The 13,412-nt window shown below is 35.7% G+C and overlaps 2 protein-coding genes across 2 annotated transcripts in view; both read right to left on the bottom strand.

The window, feature by feature from the left end:
- The window catches only part of E23 (Early gene at 23), a 91,242-nt gene extending 81,161 nt beyond the window's left edge, over window positions 1-10,081 (bottom strand). Inside the window, exon 1 of the mRNA XM_069058156.1 lies at window positions 9,758-10,081. Within this exon, the coding sequence (XP_068914257.1) occupies window positions 9,758-9,867 (110 nt within the window). The 5' untranslated portion in view covers window positions 9,868-10,081. The remainder of the gene's footprint in view (window positions 1-9,757) is intronic.
- The window catches only part of Rhau (RHAU helicase), a 138,604-nt gene that overhangs the window by 103,943 nt on the left and 21,249 nt on the right, over window positions 1-13,412 (bottom strand). The gene's annotated exons all lie outside the window — the stretch shown is intronic.

Raw genomic sequence — 13,412 nt, 5'->3', positions numbered from 1 at the left:
TGGGCGTACCAGTTCTTATGTATATCGTGGTGCTACCGCACTTCTCCAAAAATTTACAACATCCGTCGGTAAATCGCAGCTACCTTAACCTACATTGAGGGATTATAAGACGCCAAAGGGCCAAAATCGCCGTTCACGTCCGAAATGCAAACATTATTTTTTGTAAAATCATTTAAAGCTTTGAAAAACTAAATGACATGATTCGTTCTGAAAAATCAAGAGTTATGTTGTTGGTTGCCAATGTGATGCAACAAATAAAAGATCTATTAAAATTAATTGTTGTTCTTTTAGGCCTTAGGGCGCAAAAAGCATTATTTACGCCCGCAAATTACTGTCATTTTGGTACGATTTTACAAAAAACCATTTTTTCTCTAAAATCTCTTTCGATATGATAAACAGATTTTATCAAGAAAACGTTACATTTGAGGTATACCGGAAGTTATGTGACAACTCGTGTTAGACAAGCATAGCCGATTACGGTAATAAAATTTTTGCCACACCGATGCCAAAAAAATCCCATGTGGTTCTTGATAAGCACCATAAATTTTGACCAATGTGGGTTTAACGTCCCTTCTATAAATATTAACGGTATGCAGTTTTTCTAGACGGTTGTGACAAAAAGAGGAGTATGCTGGATTGCGTTGTTGCTTTACAAGAAATCAGTATATAAGAGAGATTCTTGACCCACATGTGGTACCTTCGAATTCATATATTGGCAATTTCTCTTTTAATCTTAAACAACGACCGTCCCCACGCTACCGGACTCGTGGATTATCACAGATGGTATTTCCGTAACGGTCAGCCCACGGTCCAGATCTGAAACCTAGCGTGTATGATGCAAACATTTCAAATTACAGATCGATATTACTGCGTCATCAAAGCTATGCGCAACAGTTGGGTGTTAATTCTTTTTTTATCGCAGCACTGGTATTCTACAAAAAGTCTTGAATGTCTTGTTCTTGTCAAGCTATACATTGCACATTTTAAGATACATCGGGTGTTCATTTAAACTTCTCCGAAGAGTCGATTGTGAACGCACCACTCGTCAGTCACAACACAAACGACGCGAAAAGTGAGGTTAGATTTAAACAGCTGATCTGTAATCCGTGATGCGTTCACAATCAACTCTTCAACTGAACGTTGTAGATCTTTTCTCCTCATTTACAGCAGCAAAAGGATTATTGAACTCGCGATGGTTTTCGCGGCGGCGCTTTTGTGTGAACAATATGATAGCCAACAATTTACAACATTTAAACCGAAATGTCAACAATGTGACATTTAAATCTGCGATGCAGGTACTGAACCATTAAAAAAATTACGTTATCGAGTAAAATTCCAATGATCTGCTTTGTTTTTTAAGAAATTAGAAGTGCTTGAGTGAGTCTTGCGTACAAATAAATGCTGCTCCCTGATTTAAATTCGGCCTAATCATCGACGATAATTGCATCAAAACATTATCTCCAATTTAATATTTTTTACAATACCGCCAGTCTACCACGTGCTTGTTCAAATTTACTTTACCAATTATGGCCATAAAATAATTTGCACAATCGTGCTCTCTCAAAAACAACAAATTTCATATCAAAATTCATGAGTTGTTTCTAGACGAGTTTACATTTGCGGGGTCTTCGTTTACATAAATTTCGGTTATGTTTAGACCGTTTTCTAGTTTTCCACTTCTTGAAATATTCCACTAGCGCCTTCTGGTTCGTGTTTGCTGTCGGTAACGCGAAGCAGGAGCAAATTTTACACCGATTTTACGCTGATACGACGCGGAGGTGCAAAACAGGCGACTTTATGAGCGGGTTATGACGGCAAATGTGTTCGTCGAAATTTGTCGTGTTGGAAGAAACACAGTTAAAATTAGTCGCGTTCGGTAAAAATCCATTAAAGGTGCCCCATCTCGGGTCACGACCTGGCGCTAACAGCTTAGAAGAATACAAAACAAGGATAATGCGACGACGCGAGATAAGGTCCGTAATAAATTGACGTTTTAGGGGGTCACGTGTGAAAACCTGCGCACGTCCTTCATACGAGTGATAACAAGACACGAAAAAATACAAAGTTCAACGATCCACGATTTTGTTACTGGATCAACTTTCTTCTTTTTTTACAATCGCATAAATGCTAAAATAGCTACAAATTCTAATTAAGATTGCGAAAAGTCTGGTTATACCGACCGGTGGGTTTTATTACATCAAAAGTAATGTAGAATTATTTAAATGTTTGCTTTGGTTTGATAATTAACGAAATAAAAACAAAAGTGCACGTGTCTGGTTTAACAGACGTGTTAATGAACGAAACCTTAACATTTTTGCATTATTTTCGCAAGAACATTGGAATTATTTTGAGGTTGAAAAACATAATTACTCACTTTATTACGATCGTGATAATTAACAATGTTACAGGTGCAGTCCGACCAAGGATTTAAATTTATGACCAACACCTCACTTTAAAGCGCGCACCTCTCCTGCCAAATGATTTCATAAAAAAGCGCACAGAACTAGCAGGAATTTCAAAACGAGTTTGTCGAATGCATATTCAAACCAGACGGGAAAAAAATGTTGTATAACTCATATGCACGTTTCATATTTTGCTGCTACACAACCCGAAATCCTGAACTAGGCGAATTCCTGCGAGGGGGCCAACCCCTTTCGCACTGATTAAATCGGGTGGAATTTTTCGAGATTTATGGGAGAGAACGGAAGAAATTTGTTTACAGCTCGATGCGTAGGCGGCAGCTTTATACCAAAGATACCATAAATCGTGCCGAACCGAGAAAGCTGCTTAATAGCCGTTGCAACTATTTAAAAAAATACGTTGACATTTCACATTTGCATATTTCCGTTTGTTCCAATTTTGAAAGAGTTATCTACACCAACACTTTATCCTTTTAACGGTGCATACTCCCGTTTAACTTTCTAGTTTCGTCGCCTGATTTCTAACTGTGCCGTTCAAAATAACAAAATAAATCGTTTCCCGAGAGCTGTGCCCAAATTTCCTTACAAAAACTAGACCCGCAATACAAGAAACTAACTTTCGCTTTGGTAATAATGTGTTTGTGCTTAAAAAATAACTCGGGACGACACAAAGTCGAAAAAATTTTATGGGTTTGCGACAAATCGAATGTTTGACGTCGTTTACTTTGTTTACTTAAGTCGCCACGAAAAAAATTACAAAACTAATGAAGTCGCTGACATGGAAACAAACACGAATGTAGTTGGTGACTTCGAAAAACGTACTTTCGACATGCAAGAATTCGTTTGACCTGGTGAGTTGATCATCACGATTCGACAGATTAGTCGTCGGTATTAACCGCAAACTAATTTTCCTGCTGTTAACGGGAGGTGAGGAGGAGGTAACACCAAAGAGACAACAAAACAATTAAGTGAAGCAGCAAAAGTATGGACTGTGAACGTGGAGAATAAGAGAAATGTGGTCTCTGCAAGAAAAATGGGGAGGCAGAGGTGATTAAGTAACACCAGGAAAGTGGCTACAACGGGAATTTTATTTTGTTTTGAATCAGTGAAATTGTTGTGGCAAAGCAAAAATTTACTAGTTTACGTAAACTGGACTGTGAATAAGTAAGTCTTTTTCAAAATCTTCCTTTCATAAATTAAAATTGTGAACATATTCACCAATTTGGTAACTTCAATAAATTACAATGTTAACGTCTCAAGTGCTAAAATATCAGATGTGATTTAAATATTTTTGTTAAAAAAAAAACAAAACAATCATAGCAATAATTGACCAAAAATATTAGAAAGTGTCTACTTATGATCAAGAGTTCTGTGGAATTCGAACGTACTTGATTTTTGCCGCTCTGTAGCATACTGTGGTACCAAATAGAAAAACTGAACAAAATCACAAGCAAAACAACTAAAAAGTCAAAATACAACTGACGCTAAGATTTAATAAATTGACATGTGACCATTGACATCTAATTTGACGGCTTCAACGTTTCAACATAGTTCGACACAATAAAATTATAGAGCAGACTCTTGATATATGTACCTACAATCTTTTATAGACACTTTGTATTACCACAAACCGGGTATGTATTTGGAAACACTGGTCACAGTTTGTCCTAGATATAATTTAAGCGTAGTACCTACTAACAAAACACAATTAAGCGGAAAAGTACAACTGTTGACTTAGATTGTAATTAGGAAAAATGCAAACTGTTTGCTTTTCTCCAAAATATTAGGTGCAAATAGTTACAGATAAGATTTATAACGCAGTTATGGTATAGCATATCTACAAGAGAAAATATTAGTTTACATAATTTACTCCTATGCAGAAGTTGTCTATTTTTATCTTAAAGAAATTACAGATTAATAAAATATGAAGAGTGTGAAAACAACATCAGTGGAAAAACTCAGCGATGTGATTAATATCACCTAGTTCATTCATGGCAATAGGAAAGATAAGAAGAACAGCAACACTGGTAATAGCATATCTACGTTTTACTTCATTTATATAAAATATCTGTGTCTCTTAGATTATCGTAAGAGAACACATGGACAAATTAACCTTTAAGAGAAAAATTGTCATGTGAAAGTAGAGTTGGCGTAAATTTCAATAAAATCAATAAATCACTGAAAGAAAAACCAAGAGAATATATTTTTATTGGACCCTAAATCAACCGTGTTTTCATTGAAAGTGAAAAAACAAAAAACGGAAACGGTTAAAAAAAAATTATTCGTAGTTTTTTTTCATATAAAGCGTGTTTTTTACATTTCGAGTCGAAGTTCGCGTTGAAGAGTCGATTGTGAATGAACCACTCACCACTCGTCTTAAAAAAGACAGGTTTTTCAAATTGCGGATTAAAAACACCCAAAAAGTGAGGTTAGATTTAAACAGCTGATCAGAGTTGTAATCCGGTGGTGCGTTCACAATCGACTCTTCAACGCCAAATTTAAAAAAAACACGCGTTATGTATGTATGTACTTACATTTTTGAAATAAAAATCTCTAAAAGCAAACTTCTAGCAAAGTATCTCAAACCGGCGCCGGCGATTGGTAACCTTAGCTTGGGTTTTTTAAGGTCCATACTGTAAAAATTTTAAATTTCTGGGTTAATGTAATATGGCGTACGGAACAACCAAAAACTGTCAAATCTAATATCGTTTAACGTCTTACTACGCAAAATATGTATGAAAGGAAATTATAAAAATGTACATTACAAAACTGCCAAACTAAACTAAAAACGGTAGCTGTAGAACCATCAAGAAAAAGTGCTTTGAAATTAATTTTTAACTCTGGTTTTTACAATAACGGATAAAATTTTTCAAAAAACAACTACGTCTAGCTTGCTTATCTTCAAAAAAAGTTACAATTTACTGCCATATTACACTTATCAAGTAAATTTATTAATATTATTCTTGTGATAACAAAACTTTTTTTAGTTTAAAATTATTTAGCATTGGGAATTTTTTAATTCGGTATCAACTTCCTGATTAAGAAAACTGGCACAACGATGTACGTAAAAAAAAAAGACAAAATACGATCCTCACAAGCATAAATATCGGATGTTCATTAAATTTATTGTCATAGTTGGCGTTGAAGAGTCGATTGTGAACGCACCACTCGTCAGTCTTCGAGTCTTCACAGTAAAAACACAAAGTAAAAAGTGAGGTTAGATAGAACAGCTGATCGGTGATCTGTAATCCGTGGTGCGTTCACAATGGATTTTTCAACGCCTACTTTGAGGATAAAATTAATACATATATGTAATTGCTAGGGCTGAATGATTTAACTGGCTTACCAGTTGGCAGCTGGTGGTTAAATCGGTTAAAAACCTCAACCAACGAAAGAGCCAAAGCACTCGAAGAAACCGATTAACTTATTTGATCAATTAAATTAATTGGTTAAACAATTGAATTGAAGAATACAATCGTATTTTAAAAAACTTTTATAAATTATTCTTGTGGAACTAAACCGATCAAAATCTAGTCAACCAAGCTAACTATAATAACATTCCGGGCTTAGCCATCAACTAATTAACTAGGTTAAACCAGTTAACCGACCAAATAGGTTTCCTGATTAATTTTTTGGCTAGTTTTTTACGCTTAACCACGTTAGCTACTTTAACTGATTAAACCAGTTAAACCCTACATCCCTAATAATTAGAGGTAGAACAGAGCAATCTACTTTTTCAGGAAGTTAATTCACATTGAATTATTATTACACACACTCGACTTACTACTATTTATGAAGAGTCCCATTCATAATCTTAAACTTCAAATGATGAGTGATAAAATATTTGCACTGTCTGCTTCTAAAAACTCTCAATTTATACAGGGTGTCTCAAAATTCGCGAATTCCGAATTCAGAGCGTGATAGGGGAGGACCCAGTGGAGCTAGAAAAATACTTAGAAAAAAAAAATTCGCTCTTCCTGAAGAAGATATAAGCACTTTAATTTTGTTCAATACATAGCCTTCATATCCACAGTGACAAAATTCTATTCTAGCTACGTTGCCGTTCCATTTTTATGAAAAATTACATTTAAGATATTTTTACTCCAAAGTAAAGCTATTTTTCAAAAAATTGTTGCCTGTATTGAAGAAAACGCACTTCAAAGAGTCCACCTTCAGACCAACGTATCTTTGTCGGGGGAGTCCCGATTTGTTTTTTATTTCCATATTTGGACTACTGAAGTGATCCCCTACAACGCTCTGAATTCGGAATTCGCGAATTTTGAGACACCCTGTAGGTACTTATGATCCATAATTCTTGCAAAAAGTTTTTTTTTGTTCAGTCAAATGATTTGTATAATTCAGATTAGACTAATAATACAAAAAAATCTTTCAATTTCCTTGTCCCGGTGACATCTAAGCACATAAGAAACTATAAAAAATAAACCATGTTATTTTCGGAATTTCATTTCAAACCCAAATCACCGCAAACAGCGGTTCATAAGCCGGCCTTTCTTACTTTGTTGCACCTTTGATTCCTAATAATAATTAATGACACATTTTGTAATTATCGATAATTTACCTCCAGGTTGCTTCATGGTGCATTGATTTATTTCGTCATATACTCGTGTTCAATTAACATGAACTATTCATAATTTTGAATTTGATTGAACTGCTTGCATGCCTTAATAAATCCAACAGAATCCAATTTTAAATATAAAATCCATCGTAACTTTTCCGACCTGCTCAAGATCCAGAGCCATGAGCGAAGAGGCAACAAAGATGTTTGGCAGATCACTGGCGTGCATTGTACTCGATTCCGCCGCCACTGTTTTCTAATTATAATCCCGAGACACCACAAAGTTTTTTTGTCTTTTTACGGGCTTTGGCAACGTTTTAAGCAACATGTGGGTGTAGGAGACAAATTGATCATTAAAAGCATTCTTCAGTAACGTGCAGCGAAGTACGAAGTCTCAGCCATCATGTATAAATATTAAATAATAGCACTTATCGTTGTTGGCTGACGAAAATAAACAGAACGTAGTCATTAAGGTAACAAACAAAATGCATTTGGAAATTAGTCGTCGGTGATAGATAAGTCCAAAGAAAATAATAAGGTCCGTCAAAAGAGCGAGAAGATCTAAATATTTGGTTTGGGGAAGGATGTGTTTAGACCAACCAGTCTAAATATTGAAGAGAAAAAATATATGGTAGGCAGTTTTGCAAGTTTGTTATGTGAATATCATTTGTATATATGATAAAGTGCATTGACCTAAAACCGCATGTGTGTCAGTTTATCGCAATTATACGCGGACAGGACCGTACTAGGCGCAGTCGGGAACCGCACGGTTTTTCCCACGAATTCTCAGAAAATTCAGCCACGATCAGGACCAATTAGTTATGATGTAACGACTAGTATTTTCGGCAAATTCCTGCTTTCGGCGTGTAAATCTGGCCTCTAGCGGGCGTTTCCACAAAAAAAAAAAAAACGATTAAAATCGCAACTGCTTATTATAATCTCGACATTTATAAATAATTCCGTCGTAACTCATTTAGCCGGATAAAAAAAATTGAAAAACATCAATCTGACCCCTACTCGTTGATGCCCTTCCCGATAAATTAATTAACAATTTCACGACCCGACACTTTGCAGGATTTGAACAAATTGAACAGGTGGTCGGGCAGCAGCTGTGCCATATTTCAGTCGTCACAATTTAAATAAATACACAGGGTGGACGATAACCTCGAATTCCGGTCGAGACTGAGATTCTCTAGATCCGAGATTGTGCATTTTCACATAATTTCACTTTTGGGACGCTTAATTGAAACGAAACAAATCCCTCACGGATTTTATTGTACCGCGATTCTTCCCGGCGACTTTACGACTGGAGGTGCGTCGTCCCTGGTAAAAGTTTCATTGGGGAGTAAATCAAAATAGAGAATAAAGTGCCCACTGCAGGATTGAAAATTGTTGTACAAGCAATATAATCAACATAAATCTTGTAAAATTGTTACAGTGGAAGGATGCCATGATAGAGAGACGAACAGGACGGTTATAAACTTTATGACCTGCTGATCGCTGTGAATGTTAAAGGTGCGTTTAGTGCGCAAAAACCAACCGAAGGTGGATTCGGTGATATCGATATCGGCGAAGATTGGGCAACGCCAGACAATGAGGAAAGGTGTCAGATTTAGATAAGGCAAGTTGACAAAAATAATGGTTAAATTTAGGCGGAGTTTTCAAGCGGGAACTATTTTTGGAGAGGTTATAGGTGACAAACAACTAGGTACTGACAAATGTGCTACAATCTGTTCGGAAAGATCAACCAAAATCGTACAGATGTACTCGATTACTCTTAATTAGGTACAGATTTGTTAGAAAAATTAGTGTCGAGACGAGTCCACCCCTGACTCCTCCAAATATCAATTTGAATAGTGGAAATAATGTAAACTGAGATGACGACCGGTTTTGTCTTTTTTGGTTGGTGCAAATGTGACTGTAATCCTCGAACAGGTGTAGTGATAAATGGAGACTAGAACAAGAAATTTGACCCTCTTTACGGTTGATAATGTGACAGGTCGGATCATTTCTCGGCTCAAGCGAAATAAATCTTTTGCAGTATGGAATCAAAAGGAAATCTAAAATTTAGATTTGCAAAAATTTTCAAATTTGCACATTGTTAACAGACGCATTAACATATTTTATGAATAATATTAGCATTCGCCGCCGAATTACGGAAGTCAAAGTGTTTGGAAAGACCGAATGAAGAGTATGGATCAGTTTCCAGACAATATGAAAGCTGAGCACGGGGCATTGCGACCATTACAATAAATAATAGCGATATGGAGGAGAATATGTCGTACATAAATTAATTGAGAAAATATCTCGTATAATGTAATAAACAAACACGATTCCAGTGATGCCGAAAATGTGGTTAGTCGGGGAGGTTGACGTTTGTTGTGGAATCCGGCGGCTGTCACAGTGACAGGTCGAATTCATAAATTCGTCATAAGCAAAGTTTATGCTAATGCAATTCTGGTTGGCAATACCAATGGTGACATATTTTCGTCGTGCGAATTGTCATTCGGTGCTATTTCAATCGCGGTACCACCGAAATAAATTCTATTCATGTGTGAAAATGACAGCTAGAAAATAATGACGTATTCGAAAACTCCAATGGAATATTTAAAAATAGTCCGTAGCGGTTGGAGCCAGCGCACCACTCATTCATTTAATCCGGTCAAAAGCACATACCGAAGAGGCCGTCCGTTTGGTACTATTTTCCATAGTACCAAGAGTGTCGTAACGCGGGCTAACGACCCCGAGACAAGCAAATTACCTTTGCGGTTTAACGACAGGTCTTATCATAGTTGGCCTTTTCTCGTCCTTATTGGGGAGTCTCAAGTAGTCTTGGTCTCCCAGCAGAAACAGATCTTTTGATATAATCATGGCAACGAGTCGCCCCCCACTTTGAACACAATTTTCAAAATCTTCACTCACACAATTCGACTGTCATGTTATTTATCCGTTCCGGCGCTATTCGTCAATGTACATTATCGTCGGTGAAGTATGAAAACACGTGCACCGCCGACCGCGATCGTCTCACACAACATTCACGACTGACGACCAAACTGAAACTGAGCCGATCGCAGCGGCTGTGTGTAGTGTAGGCACTTGTCGCCGCGACCGCCCTCACTTGTTTCTCCGTTCGTCGAATGTTTACCCCACACCTGCTGTCATTCTCTTATCGACTTCTTTCTTTCTCGCGTTTAAATACCTCCAACAGGATATTTGACCCTTGGAGTCATCGACTGGTGGAGGTTGGACGTTCTGGAAGGGTCCGGCTGCTTTTGGTCGGACGTTTGGAGGGCTCGGGGTCACCTCTTGAGATACCCCGAGGTTTTGGCCGCACCTCCATATAAGGTTGGGGTACAAACATTCTTTGTGGATTTTCTGCTTGTTTTTTGGTTTTGTTCTGATAAATTAGCTCTTGAGCGGCCCAAATTCCTAGGTCGCGTCTTTCCCGTTCATTGGATGTAGTCCAGTTTTCTGAAAGCCTTTTCGGAATAATTAATATTGCGCGATTAAAGACAGAAATGACTGAAATTTACCTGGGCACCAATCCAACTCATAGTGGCATCTTTAAAAAATATTTCACATTTTTCAAGGCAATTCTGAGGCTTATGTATCTATTATTATACAGACGAGGTTATTGGTTTTGCTCGATTTGATTCAGATTTCAGCAGAGCCTTTGTTTATTTAAAATCTTAAAAATCTGATGAAAAAGTTTCGTTGAGCTCTATTCGAGATTAAGTCGTAGCATCAAGTTTTCTTAGATCACGTCCTGTCAGTCCTCAGGGGTAATTTTCCTCTTAATATGTTTATACTCAAAGTTTCCAAGTTCTTACAGCTTCATTTGCGCAAATAGCTTTTGACATTCTTGATACCGCAATCTCACCTTACACTTTTCACATTCAGGGTTGCACTTCAGGATTTAAGTTGCTCTGGTTGAGAGTGAAACATCCACTTCCTTCTCGAATAATGCTCAAGTTGTGTTTTTGCAACTGTTCTCTACACTTTTTTTAACCCTTGTTTTATTTGGTGTCACCAGTACATTTTCTTGACTTCCATGTTTCATTTTCTCCTTCATTCTCTTCTGGTCGTCGCTGATAACCTTTCAATATCCTTGACAGTTTAGCTTTTTTTTTTCATATGCCTACTTTAACAACATCCTCTCTTGATGATGAAATATCAACGTCTTTTCAAAGGAATGCTTAATATGTTCTTATTTGTTATTGCACGCATTTTATTGACATTTTTTTATCCAATTTATTTATTTTCATTTTCATTTCCCTTTCCAGCACAATTTTGTTGTTATCTGTGCGTTCAGCTGACTACCCTATATTTGTTCCATTCATATTCACATCTGCATTTTATGCTCCAAATTCTTTTTTAAACTCTTTTGATTATTTTGTATGTTCTTAGCATTTCATTAAATCGTTCCTCATAAATATTCTTCATTCTCTTTATCGTATTTTTCTTCTCCTTCTAACTGTCCATTTAATTTGCTTATTTCATATTCAAACTTCTATTTTATAATTCAACATTCTTTTCTTAATAATGAAACATAAATTTCATTCTAAGAATTGCCTCTGATGTGTTCTACGTTTTTTTAACAATAGGTATCTACATATGTATTTTATTTCATATTTTTTCCTCTTTTTAATTTTTCTTTTCCACTGATCAAACGATCTTTTGAATGTTCTAAATATGTAGTTTCTTCTTCATTTTCTTTTTATTTTCTTCTTTTTCCTCGGCTAACACTTACAGGCTTTCTGACAGTCCAGCTTATATTTGCTCTTTTCATATTGACCCCTTTACTTCATGTTCCATATTATTTTTTATGTACGTGTATTTGTTATTTTTCCATTTTGCACCTTTAACATAGTCATTATCACACTCAAACGGGTTTCGAAAAAGAGTTCTTTTCGATATCAGTTTCGGAAACATTTACTTAAATTTTTAATGTTGGCACTGACTGATAGTGAGTAGTGGCTACGTGGTTATTTCACACTTTAAATTCAAAACTTGAATTGCTCGTCTGGTTACAGTGTTACCAACCCTTTATATTTGCCAAATATAAATTTCCTACCATTATGTTTTGAACTTTGCTTAAATTTTAAATTTGAAATAGGGGCACTTGTTTGCTTTATAGCACTAGCACTGCTCGGTGCGCTCGTCGTGCTCTAAAAAACGCTTGCAACAAAATGGTGTCTTATCAAACTTATACAGGATGTTTCTGAAATAAGTACATTAATTTTAACTGGTAATAGAACTCATCAAAAGGAATAACTTTTGTCTCTGCCATTTTGGCGAAAAACGTTGCGTAGTGGCTTAAAAAAATAGGAAAGATTTTCCTAAAACCGTTCATATCTCCAAAACTAAGCTACCTAAAAACGTGAAACAACCAGATTGTTACGAAGTGGATTTTTTGCTATACGGGTAGATTTATTTGAATTTCGATCTCGGCGTTAAAACACGTTTTCTGGATGAAAATAATGGATGTTTTTTTCATATTAGCGTTGATCTCAATTAGCCATTGCAGTATTTAGTGCCGTGTGGTTATTTTAGTGAAAAATCTCTCCAATTTTTTTTTGGAATTAAACATCGTTTTTCGGCAAAATGGTAGATAGAAAAGTTGTTCCTTTTGACGAATTCTATTACCAGTTAAAATTAATGTACTTATTTCTGTTACACGTTGTATGTATAATAAATTACTATTTCTACATTCTTTTTAATATTCTATATCCCATTACCAGCTTGCTGTTTACTTTTGAACTTCTTCCTTCTCATTTTTCTTCCTTCTTTTCCCGCTACAACGCTTGTAAAATTATTAACTAACCAAGTTATTTTTTTCTACTAGGGTTTAGTCATTTCCTTTATGATAAGAAAACGTTATCTTCTTCCTAAAACAATAATACAACAGATTTTGCTGTTCTCTGAGCGTTTTAATATTCTAAGTGACTTTACCTGTATTTCGTTGATATTTTATTGTTCAGCTTTTTTATACATATACAGGTGTATCTGAAATATGTGTGTTAATTTGAACCAGTGGAACAACTCTCCAATTTATTATTATTATTTATTACTTTTCTCTATTTTTACGAAAAAGCATTACAAATTGATTTAAAATTTGGAATAAATAAGCCATCCAAATGTATACCCGCCTATGGGTAAGAGCCAAAATTTTCCATTGTGGTAGAAACGGAGCCTTGTCAACAAATTGTATTGTTACAGAAAAAATTAAATAATGAAAATTAAAATAATCATGATTACAAAAAAATAGAGACTAGGTAATCAGAATCACACAAAACGACTTGTTTGGTAAAAATTGGGGGGCAAAAAATATTGGAATACTTTTGCGAATTTTGCAAAATCTTGTAGACAAAAGTTTCATAGATTGGTGAGTTCTTCCACTGGTTAAAATTAACACA

The sequence above is a fragment of the Tenebrio molitor genome, chromosome 9, assembly GCF_963966145.1.
Source record: "Tenebrio molitor chromosome 9, icTenMoli1.1, whole genome shotgun sequence".
Classification (NCBI taxonomy): domain Eukaryota; kingdom Metazoa; phylum Arthropoda; class Insecta; order Coleoptera; family Tenebrionidae; genus Tenebrio; species Tenebrio molitor.
The sequence above is the reverse complement of the archived record's forward strand: the minus strand, read 5'-3'. Positions and strand labels throughout refer to the sequence as shown.